Genomic DNA, 12,329 nt, shown 5'->3' with positions numbered 1-12,329 from the left:
GCTCAAATTGGGCCATACATGGTCAATGACATAAAACATCTTTGACATCCCTGATCTTAAAGGTCTGAAAGTCCAGGGACTTCTGACACTCTAAAATTCGGCACAGTATCGAAAAATGTCTGGAATTCCTGAACAGTTAATGCGGCATTTTTGGAAAACCACCTCGACTTAAAATCCACCGTGGTGCTGTAACTGAGGCAAAATTACACACATACTCAAAACACAAGCATCACTGACCAAATATTTATAGAAGCATCAGATAAAAGCTTGAGTCTAGAAGGTCAAAGCTAAGTCAGTTCTTTTATTTAACAAGAAACAAAATATACAGAGCCAGAGAAAAGTACTGCAAAAGACCAAAAAAAACCAACAAAAACAGAAAGATCTTTGGTTCCTTCTTATGGTGAGTGAACCTCTCAGTCCACTGTGGGACAGGAATGAATCTGTCCTACGGGACAATGGAAGAGATTAGGTTTGTCATTGCGATATCAGATGAAAATGAGTCGTCACTCTGTTCCCAGTGCTACATATTATGTAGTACACAAGAATGTCAGAAGACACGTGTTCAATGGTCCATTAAGAGGCGGTCTAACTTTTCCATCTGTATTCACATCGGCTCAGTCGGTGCATCTTTCAAGAGATTCACAACATTACACTCAACATCGAAACAATCCGGTGTAGCTCAAGTGTGGGCCAAAAGGAAAAACAAATCTATATGTGTGTGTGTTCCTCTGTGAGATGTCATGTGTGGTACAGCACATCCATGCAGGACAGTGGATATAATAAAAATACATTCTCAGCTGAGTGCTTGTCAGATCAGACTGCCATAGAATAAAACCAAGACACGAGCGTTGCATAGAGGTCTTTGAACATTCAACTGGGAAAAACTGAAAGTACTTCTATCACACACACTCACCATACACACACCAGACAACCATGGAGTTTAAAGAGGTCATTACTGCAGAGTGACAAACCCGAACAAAATTAGCAAAAAGCAACTGACGTCATAAAACTAAAACTCTTTAGCAATGCTCTAAATTAATGGAGAGTATAGCGTGCGCTGCCAGATTTCCACATTTCAATGACAGATTCATCTTCCAACAATGCAGACGGACCAAAAGTTCAGGAATGCAAGATATCGGAATATTGACAAGTAAAATGATTGGTCGATCAGTGGCTGATATTTATCTGATGTCACATCAGTAATGTGCTGCCTTAATTTTCAAAAATAACATTCTTAAGTGCCATAAAATTGTCATTTTAAACATCAGTACGACGCTTTAATAAGTGGGACTCAAATTTCAGGACAGGCCTAAAAATGATTTTCTGTTTTTATGAATTGAACCTGCTAAAAATATTGTGCCTGATGCTGCTGTTAAGACTTCACTTGAAAGAAACACATAATGTGAGTTTTAGGATAAACACTGACAATCAGCGGGCAAACTGAAGCAGACTAACTGGACACACACACACACACACACACACACACACACACACACACACACACACACACACACACACACACACACCCTCTGACTCTTTACACCATAAAGCAGGTTGGCTTCACCTTACAGCAGTGTTGCTGTTGTTGCCGGGCCGATTGGACCGGAGGTGTAGGAAAACAGCACAACACAGAGGCGGTCGGTGGAATTACATGCACACTAGTAATGAGGTTAATACGGACATATATTTTGGGATTGTCAGCTAATAAAATAATATTTATTAATTGTCAAAAAAACATGATGAGATCTGAAGATGATGCGACAAAAACCTCTGGGCCTGAAAAATGTGAACACACAAAGTGCCAGAAACTGCAATTCCTCCAGTGGCCACTTGAGGCCTGCTTCAAAAGTCCATCCCCAAAGCCTTAAACTTTAATAAAAACGTTTCCAGCCTGGGAAAACAAATCCCTTCATAACACCACCATGATAACCTGTTATCCATGTGAATCAATGCCTGCCCTGACCGACACAGGGAGCTAGAGTAGTTAATTGCTGTTTGCTAGGTCAGCTAATTCTGAGCTGGACAGCTCCACTATGTCTGTGCTGCTGGGACCTTCTGGAAGATTTTATTAAATGAAATTAGTTTGTAATCTAGCTTGAAATTCTACTATTTTATTCTGTTGCAGGCATGTGTGCCTTCGGTTCGCACCCCTACAATTTATGAATGCAACCAAGCTAATTAGCATTAGCTGTTAATTTAATATTTCCACATGCTTGTACAAAGATGAAAAGTCACTTCTGACTTTGAAAATCCAACACAGTCGTGGCAAAAACACTAAATTTGAGGCTTTTAAATGTGACTTAGAAACCAAAGGGTGATGCCACTGTGGCCACCGTTTACATACAGTCTAAGAGCAATATTAGGGCCCTGGAGGTTATTTCAAATACGTTATTATAATCAATATGTTAAATATGGATAATGCTTTTAAAAGAGATGTTTCTGGAACTCTCATGGTGTGATTTAAAGCAGGAAATAAATTTACTCAGAGTATTGAGTACAGGAGTACATGTGAGTTCAGAAACGGAAAGGAAGAATATGGCAAACTTCAAAACAAGGGGAACAAACTCGAGAGTTAGAAATGAAGAGTCAGAATAATAAACACTTGCTCTGGATCTTAGTAAATAGAATGAACAAAGTGATGTAGTTAATGTAAATTTATTCATACGAGCTTTATATATACTTTTACTTTGCTAAAAATGCTTTGATAATTTGTATATACACAAATTTAGATGTGTTAATATGACTACATGGCATAGTTTATGTTGTTATGGTGGTCCTTTATGTCATCCTTGGTTTCTGTTCTTTGATCATTTTTACACATGTTGACATTAATATGTAGATAATAACTTGTAAATATGATCACTATCCTTTCACTATAGTTATTTCTGAAAGTATTGTAATAATATTAACTTGCGTGGCTGATTAGTTGCTTCCTGTAGATGAACACACTCGATAGATGCTAATAAAAACCATGAAAACCAAATTATTGCAGAAAATTGCATTATACATTCACGGTAACTGTGTGATAGTGTGCATGTAATTACACCAGCAGACTGTTTTGCAGAAGATTCTGGGAGATTACAACTAAACCCTTCTGTCAAACGCTGATCTGGTATTCTGGTCTCGTACATAAAGGTGTGACTTTGCAGTTTGCTTCGGTCCCAGTGTTTAACATGGGCTCCATCCAGCAGAGGAGTAGTGGGTTGCAGGCTGGTGGCTTATCTGTGGGTGGTTTGAAGAACGTGTGAGCAGTGCTGCTTCATTCCTGTGCCTGGACAGGCTGAGTGTTTGCCTCTTCCAGCAGGGTGTCTGTGTCCAGCTGCGGCTCACAGGGGCAGGAGTGGGAGCAAGAAGAGGTGGAGGCGGTGGTGGTGTCAGGGGCAGGGCAGGTGCCAGGCTCCAGCAGAGAGTCTGTAGGTGGTGGAGAGGGGGAGTCAGTCCCTGGGTTGGAGGTGGGGGCTCCCTCTGTGCCGCCGCTGAGGCTCTGGACCTTCTTGTTCAGCTCATTCCGTTCGACTTTGAGCGCCCGCCGGAGCTTCTCCAGCCGCTGGACTTTTCCCTGAAGTGCCTCAAACTCACGATCCCGAACGGCTTTCTGTGAAAACACACACACACACACACACACACACACACACACACACACACACACACACACACACACACAGTCAGCTTTTTAGCCATCTGTGCATTGAAAAACAGAAGATTCCACTTTCAGCTGTAAGGAAGCTGAAACATTGTCATGTTGTCACAGAAAAGATTCCCATTAGTGAGGTTTTTGGCTTCTTGTATCCATAAAACGAGTAAGCATGGATCTGTTTAACACCCTAAGAGAGACCCAAAGGCAGTGACATCGTTAGGACTCTGGACTGAGTCACCTGTGATGTCATAACCTTGCTGCAAAACAAGACTTGCAGGTTATTCTACTGTTCATGTGCAAAGTCACCAAACTTTTGGTTTGACTGGAGATTTGATGCATCCACTTCCTACACCCACACTTGCTTAAAAAAAAAAAATGAATAGAATCACAAATGAATATAAACACTGCAGCCATAATAAACTGTCTACGTAAGATTCTACTGTCTAGAACCGTGGCTTGAAAATTTAAGGTTAGGTTACAAATGTGATAGTCTGTGAACCAAATGTGATGTCAACGAAGCCTGTAACCATTTATACTGCAGCTTCATGCCAATTTCACTGCAGTCTTATCATAAAGTATGAAAAAAAACCCACTAGAATACAAATAAAGGAGGTAAATCGACAACAAAGCTAAGCTCAGCTATTGTAGCATCACTTTTAGCACACGCCTCTGTTCACAAGGGTAAACAGGTTGAGCATAGAAGGGCCAATAATCCTTGTTCTGCTCTGCAGCTCAAAATAGTGGCACATACTCCACTATTTATGTGGCATCCTAAAATAAACTAGCTGCAGGTTAATTTGGGGATTGCCCTTCATCTTGTTAGACAGTTAGCAGCGACTGCCCCTTCAAAATAAAAGCAAGGATGTTGTCCACTAGTATACTAGTGGGGCTGTTCTCTAAGACAGCTGAAAAGATATACAGATTTTTAAATAGCTACACCAGGGGTGTCAAACTCAAATACACAGTGGGCCAAAATTCAAAACTGGAACAAAGTCGCGGGCTAACATTAATATTTATTGAAAAAAAAAAAAAAAAAATCTTCCTCCAGATTTAAGAATGAATCTCTTCTTATGAACTCAAAGAAGTTTTGCTGAAAAACTGAATATGGAACAAGCAAAGCTTAATACTAAACAATATATATATTAGCTGTATAATAACAGTAGGCCAGCTCTAATAATAATTTGGTATGGCTTCGCGGGCCAAATGTAATTAGGCTGCGGGCCAAATCTGGCCCGCGGGCCAGAGTTTGACACCTATGAGCTACACTATTCAAACACAGATCTTACAGCTTCTTAACAGCAGACGTGGACACAATAAGCTCAAACCAGCTTTACCTCCTCGGCCATCTCCAGCAAGGCCTTGTTGCTGCTCTCCCACCTGGAGCGATACATGGCCGTCTCCTTCTCGAGCTTTTTGATCTTTTTAGTCATCTGTAAGCACAAAGCGAACAAGACTGTCACCACAGCCAATAACCACGGAGACGTTTCATTCTTACACCTTCAAGTTAGTGGAGTCGCCTCACCTTCTCCATCTCCTGCTTGAAAGTGGTGAAGACCTCATTGCTCTTGGACAAGGTGGTCTGAAACTCTTCAAACTTCTCCGTGTACAGTGATAACTAGTGAGGGAAAACAACAACAACATTATTTAAATGTTAAAGTCATTCCCGAGTTCAGCTGGAAAATCTGAAAGGCTGATGGGAAACCTGCTGCTTGAGGTGAACTTCCTGCTGCTTCATGAGCTCACACATCCTCTGGGATTCTACTGCTTCTTTTAACAGCTGTGGAGGGAGAAAACAAAGCCGTTAGAGATTGATTGTTGCATGTGTAGATTCAGTCTTGTGCTTGGACTGTGTATTTATTTTAAAAAGAAAAGGATAATTACAAAGTCTTTCTCTCTGTCGTGGCGGTCCTCAGACTCCTTGAGCAGCTCCTGGGCCTGGTGCAGTTTTGCATCCACCAGCTGCTGCTGCAGGTCTTTGTGCTTCACCACTTTCTCTATGTGCTTTTGGGATTACAAAGTCAGACAGGCGAGAGTTTCAAATAACTGAGGACTCACTGGTGGCGCTTTAACCAAGCGGGTGAAGGAAAACACTGCCTACTCACTTCTTCGCGGAGTTTGTACTGTTCATACAGTTTCTTCAGCTTCTCGGCGAGCTCTGCGTTCTCCTGTCGAAGGCTGGCGTTCCTCTCGTCGTGCTGCTGCATCTGAGCCTGGATGTCGTTCAGCGTCACCTGGAAATGAGAAGTCACCTCCTTCCTTTTCTCCTCCTCCAGCCGGGTTCTTTGCATTCCTTCGTCCTGCGGAGACACGATGATGATAATGACAACGAGTGCTTTTTTTATGTGATCGTCAGCTTTACCCTCCAAACTGTTTTCGCTTCATCAGTAAAATAAGACTAAATTTAAGGAGTCTCTGTGCATGTGCGTTGTGTATACATGTAACAGATAGAGGACAGGGTCTGTTTTTGTACCTTGAGTGTGCGGTTGTGTCTCTGCAGTTCCCTGCACAGACTCTCCAGCTTGCTGCGAGCCAGGATGGCCTTGCTGTGTTCGTTCCTCAGGTTGTCTTTCTCCTGGACCAGCTGGTTCTGCTTCTTCTGCAGCGCCCTCATCTGCTTCTGGGTGTTTCGGTGCTCTTCCAACTGTAAAACACACACATGCTCTTTCAGGTGTGACACCGCCAAACTAACATTTATATCTTTTTATGCAGGACGCTGCCTTGCTTTCCTATAAGACACGACAGGACAAACTTGCCTTACACACTTTCAAATGTAAGAATAGTGCACGCAAACAATATGATGCTTGGGTTGTTTTTTTTTTGTCCTTAGAGGCAGACTGGAAATTTTACAGCAGTTAAAATGTTGCTGTTAATATGTTTTGAAGTATTTGTGATCGTTAACATAATAACAAAGACGTTTACAGCCAAAGCTACAAACTTCAGAAGAACTACTCACCAGTTCAGCATACTTCTTACAGAGGCCTGCGAGCTTCTCCTCGGGGGTGCTCAGTGTGTTTAGAGTCTGCATGAGAAGTGTGATCTCCTTCCCTGCTCACAACAAAGGCAAATAAAAACATCAGGATGGAACCTCGCCCACCTCACACAAATGTTAGCAGCTTTTTAAACTACTACAAACTGATGGATTTTGGATGGACATTTTTAAGAGATAGGCCAATTTACAGAAGGCAGTGTAAGATACTTATTTGTAGAGGTAGCAGTAGTGAGGCGGAATGCACATGTGCACACATGCATGAATGAAGAAGCAGCAGCAAATCCTGCATACGTTTGGTCTGCAGTAGGGGTGGGCGATAAACGATATACGATAGAAACGATATAAATTTGGCCAACGACAGAGATTTTGACTATACCGCTCTATCGCGATAGCGCATGTTGATGATGTCATCAAGCTGCGACTGTTTTGGTCGAAAGCATCGCAGCGGCTAAAACCATTATCATCTGCAAATTATGCCGGACGACAGTCATAGCAAAGAGATGAAGCACTTTTGAAATATGGGGAAATCCAAAAACTGCGCTTCCTCCACTTCCGTAACAATGATTCATTAATGTTGAATTCTCTCACAGCTGTTCTAGTCCCATGTTGTTGCAGTATATTAATAACTAACCTTGTATTGTGGATGAATGATCTCAGTTGTTCTCCTGACTGAAGTTTGGCCCGTGTATAGCATCCTGCTATGCGATTGCATTTGTCCCTGACCACCAGAATCCCTCACGTTAACTTTTATCGAGTGGAAAAAAAAAAGTTGGTGTTCATCCTCCAGCTTCACTGTGCTAATGTTATGCTAACATAGCTGTGTCGCTAGCAATCACATAGCACAACATTATATACCAGGTAGTCCAGTAATAACCCTGCAAACGCCACTGCTGTTTAGTTTTCTGTCTTCATTTATGTTGGAAGTGGTAGCAGAGCTGTACGTTTTAATTAGTTTAAATCTCTCGGTCAGAACTTGGTATGAAATGTTTAGGTGGAAACTAGCGAGCTAACTTCCTGTTAGCTTATAACTCTGTTAAATTTAATAAATTCTGTTTTCATGGATGTAAAACTTAATTGTTACACCCGATAAAGCAGCAATGCTGATGATTTAATTAAAGACGAAAGAATTTAGACCGTTTTTAACTCTTAGTGTTCTTTTGACTTTGGGACCTGAAGCGGACGGAGTTTTGGACCCAGATTACTCCGCGAAGCTCCTCACTACGGCAGCCGTAATGCTCTGACAATCCATCAAGCAGTGCGGCTTACCAAAGTTGTACTAAAACATATCGCCCAGCCCTAGTCTGCAGCACTGCTATTTTAAAAGAGTAGACAAGTAGGCCACAGATGTATTACAGGCAGCACTTTTACAGTGAGCCGAGCAGTTTGCGGTGTTTCATGGTTTTAGTCACATTTCAAAAAACTGCAGAGAGCACAAGCTCAGCAGTGAACACACACAGAGCTCTGTGCCACAAATCCACTTATTTTTCTAACTTTCCTTAGATATAGAATCTTTCACTTAACACACTGAAGCATCTTTAAAAATTAATCTTTTAATGTGACTCAGACAGACCTGACGCAAACGTGACAAACAAGAATGTCTGACTCCCACGTTATGTCGTTCAGGTACTACTAAGTGGAACTCGAGATTCTGCTACTCGCAGCTGTCTGAGAGTCACATTATTTTCTTTTATCTTTAATAAACACCTGCAGACACAAATGCAGGAAAAACAAGAGTCATGCACAAGTTTACACAAACATTAAGTCCAACAAGACATTAACAATATGGTATCTAATGTTTTGTGTCCTCCTTCTAAACATATCACATGAGCTGCCATATACAAACTTCAGGTTTGTCGAGCAGACAACAGCAGCCCTTCTCTGGATGAATACTGCTGCACTCCATTAGCGCTCTCAGAGAACAGCTGCCTCAGCCTGTAACATCTGTTACAGGCTGTATTTCAGATCATGTTGAGTCTGCTTCTCTTTGACCTGAAATGCTATGCCGTTATTGAAAAGATACACAAAATCTACTCGTTTTATATCGCCTGATTTGCATTTCTGGACTGTGCTGGTGATTACCGAAACAAAATGGTTTTGTGTGCAGTCATAAATTTGCATTTTCAGTAGATTACTCACAATCTTTCCACTTGTGCAGCGCGCTCACACTAATTTCTCCCACTTATTCCTATAAATCTGGCCAAAACACTGAACACACTTCCCCCTCTTACCTAGACCCTTCACTTTTTTCTTCTCGTGAGTTTTCTTCTGCTGCTTTCCCACACCGCTGTCACCACCGTTGACTTTGCTTTCCTCTGGCTTGTCATCTTCCCTCTCATTGGTCAGGCCATTGAGCTCTGGGCTGTGTGACTGGCCGTTAGCTAAGTCGCTGGCATCGTCTGAAATGCTTTCCCGACAGTAGGTGCTAAGGATGTCCTCCAGCTGCCGGCTCAGCTCCTCTGCCATGTCACACTGAGACAACGGAGCCTCTGCAATTACACAGAATGGAGGGGAAAAAATGACTAGCTGCTTTTCTTCTTCTGAAGTCAAATATGTTGCATTTTGGGTTTTCAGTTCATAATAATTAAAAAAACAAATAAATAATACAATGTAGAATTAAACAGTTACAGTGAGAGAAATATGAAGCTCACTTGCTACAAGACCGTGTTGGAAATGATACTCCTTAAAAAAAAACAAAAAACACCCAGATTATCAGATCAGCAACAGTTTAGAAGTTTTATTTACAATATCTTGAAAATAAATGAGAATCTTTAATTGATTTGTGACTTTGAGATGCTTTTAGGCACCGTCCTCAACCATGATGCACATCTGAAGGCCTGTGACTGGCGTTATCATCATCACAGATGATCACATGGTCAGCATTTCTACTTCCTAACTGTCACTTTGGCCGTGCTGGATCTCACTTAGCAAATTAAAGGCTTAAGAATAAGAAAAATGAAACAACAACAGAGAGCAAACTATTCTAAGCAGTGTAGAGTCAAACATTAGTGGTGCCAGCATTATAATATGGAGCTGGAACCTGCTATTAGTAAATTCTCCTAACACTGCTTATGATGCTTGCATGGCACTGAAACTGATGCAGACACTTCATAGCTGGAGTTTGACAACTGAGATGCAGAAAATGAAAGAGGCACTGAGCTTTTTGATTGTATACTTTATCATACTGCTGTTAAATGCTGAATGTTGTTGTTTTTCGCAGCAGTATTTTAATTTATCAGTGAGGGGATAACTTTCTCTCAGTATAAAAAATAATTATCCTAGCATCAATGTAAGGACAATATAAGACTGCTGAAACTATTGGAATGGACATGAAGGAATGTACAAAGAAGAGGGAAAACTTCCCTGAAAAAAAATTGACCACAGCAACAAGCGAGGACCCAGGAGGCACTGCATGTGAAACACTGGGACAAGGCCCTAATAATAATAATAATAATAATAATAATAATAATAATGTGTATGTGTTAGTCCCCATAGGGAAATAGTTCCTCTGCATTTAACCCATTCACCCAGTGAAGCAGTGGGCAGCCACCAATGCAGCGCCCGGGGGGCAGTGTGTAGGGACGGTACCTTGCTCAGGGGTACCTCAGGGTAGCCGTTCAATGGAGTTGAACCCCCGACCTTCCGATCATGGGGCCACCACTCTACCTACTGAGCTATCCCTGCCCTATGTTAATTAACAAATATTGCATCAGCACCAGCATAAATGCACTTACATAGGTTACATCTTGGGCTCTACAAAGTTTCCCCACAGAAGTCTACAGCAGGCTGTAGAGTACAACCCCCCCCACAGGTTGTAGTGGGAAGGACACACTAACTAAAGCACTGGATCACATGTTGCTATTAGCAAGCTTCCTTGCTTCAAATCAGAATAAGAACCATCACGACCAACTGCCAGGCCAATTAGGTAGACAGCAGATGAGTAATTTGCAAAAAAAGAAAGATTTTAGCGCAGGAATTTATAAACTATACCGGACAACTGAAAAAAATGTGTCCTCCTGCCTCCTCCTTTCACAGGGAATAAACAGGTACATGCACCCTTCGGGTTGGCAGGTTAATCAATGATATAGAGAAAAAAGCTCTACTCCTACATCTTGGTTGCTTGGTATACATACGCATGCACAACTGGGAAACAAGATGATAAACTTGAGTCACAATGACTGATGATAGGAAGGTTTTAGCCTACTATAATCTAGTAGCGCTGGGATTGACATGAATTCACAGTTTACCTCCCCCCGCCCCCTCCTCGCCCTGTGGAGGTGTATCCGTCTGTGGTGTCTGTGGTTCAGACTCTTTGGGGCTGTTGCTTTCCAAGCTGTCCTTTGCAGCTGCAGGTGACTCTGTCCCTGCTGCTGCTGCTGCGGGTGGAGCATTCTCCGCAGCCTGAGTGGTGGACTCTTCGGTATCTTGTTTTTTCATCTCTCGTTACCTGTTACAAGGAGAAAAACCTGCCATGGTTAGCTCAGAGGGATGGAAATAATAACAGCAAGTAGACTTATTTATTGAGCAACACTTAACCGTCAGCGCAAATGAGTCACAGAACATTAAACGTAATAAAGTTTATCTTTTCTAGCCTAATAAAGCCTCGGCTGTATGGGGACACAAACAAAGTGGCAGCAGCTGAACCACAAGCGAAATAAACCTATAGTTACTCCTGCTAAGCTATGCTCCTTCGCAGTGCAGTAACGTTTCCTGATGAACTTGTTTTTAAGTTTTGGTTTTAAGACAGGCTCCGCACGATTGGTTTGGTGAAACCTGAACTTTAGCCTGGAAATTCATATACATTTCTATCCTCCAAACATTAAAGAGTAACTTTTTCTAGCTGCTTTCTTTTCTATCGTGCCCTGTCCCCATTAGCTTTCACTTTGCGTTAGCTAGCACAAGCCGCCAGAAGCAGCTAAACTAGCTTACACAACTGCCAGGTAGCCGCTGTGAGCTCGTATATATCAGGCACAAACTACTGAAACAAAAAGACACACTACACGGCTACCTGCTTATAAATGATACATGTTGTTTGTAGGTAGTATACAACTGTTTACCTTTAGAGTCAAGGAGGAAATTGCTAATGTGTCTGTAGGTTTCCTTAACAGCGTGAGACAGAAAAAAAAAAAACTCACTTCCGGTAATAACTTTGGGGTCTTCTTCTTCTTTGAGGTTTATTGACGCTTGGCAAACAACTGGTTGGTGCTTTACCGCCACACGCTGATCGGGAGGTGGATTACAACGTTACAAAGCAGCCCGTCAGTCAAATTAACTAATGCTGAAATTAATGCTTTATATGTGGCGTGATAAAACACTTACTGATAACTTTTTAATTGTATCTTTTTGAGCTTTTCAATAAATTGAGTTATTTCTTCCTATTACTTATTGTTTTCTCCTATCCACAGTTGTAACTCTTGCCTGTTTTATGTTTCCCTATTTTAAAACGTGCACGTCAGGGGTGTCAAACATAAGGTGCAGGATTAGCCAGACAAAGACCCACTGGGTGCATTTGGAAAATGTGACAAAAGACGTGAATTTTTGGACTTATAAATATAAATTAAGATGTTTCGCAGCTTTACTTACTGATAAAGATCTTCCCCATGGCTATTCCAACTACAGCAAATGAGTTAAATAACAGGTAAACAATTACATAACAGAAAAGTTCGTTGTTGTTCTCACTATTGACTATAGAATTTTTTTTTTTTT

General features: G+C 41.5%; 1 protein-coding gene across 1 annotated transcript; it reads right to left on the bottom strand.

Moving 5' to 3' along the window:
* Window positions 1-2,639: 2,639 nt before the first annotated feature.
* Window positions 2,640-11,768, bottom strand: txlna (taxilin alpha). The gene is made up of 11 exons (XM_026156567.1): window positions 11,681-11,768; window positions 10,871-11,070; window positions 8,855-9,112; window positions 6,591-6,682; window positions 6,108-6,278; window positions 5,740-5,934; window positions 5,519-5,638; window positions 5,340-5,414; window positions 5,160-5,252; window positions 4,972-5,067; window positions 2,640-3,595 (listed from the first exon to the last, which is right to left on the bottom strand). The coding sequence occupies exons 2-11, from the start codon at window positions 11,058-11,060 to the stop codon at window positions 3,260-3,262; spliced, it is 1,626 nt and encodes a 541-aa protein (XP_026012352.1). The 5' UTR covers window positions 11,061-11,070; window positions 11,681-11,768; the 3' UTR covers window positions 2,640-3,259.
* Window positions 11,769-12,329: the final 561 nt, after the last annotated feature.

The sequence above is a fragment of the Astatotilapia calliptera genome, chromosome 22 (assembly GCF_900246225.1).
Source record: "Astatotilapia calliptera chromosome 22, fAstCal1.2, whole genome shotgun sequence".
NCBI lineage: Eukaryota > Metazoa > Chordata > Actinopteri > Cichliformes > Cichlidae > Astatotilapia > Astatotilapia calliptera.
This window is presented reverse-complemented; position numbering and strand designations above follow the sequence as displayed.

What these genes read in the sequence shown, in the direction of transcription:
- txlna (XM_026156567.1), bottom strand. Translation starts at nt 11,060, where the DNA reads ATGAAAAAACAAGATACCGAAGAGTCCACCACTCAGGCTGCGGAGAAT. An exon ending in GTAAGAAGTATGCTGAACTG is followed by an intron (nt 6,279 to 6,590) that starts GTGAGTAGTTCT and finishes TGTGTTTTACAG; the next exon opens with TTGGAAGAGCACCGAAACAC. An exon ending in TGCTGGAGATGGCCGAGGAG is followed by an intron (nt 3,596 to 4,971) that starts GTAAAGCTGGTT and finishes GTGTTTTCACAG; the next exon opens with AAAGCCGTTCGGGATCGTGA.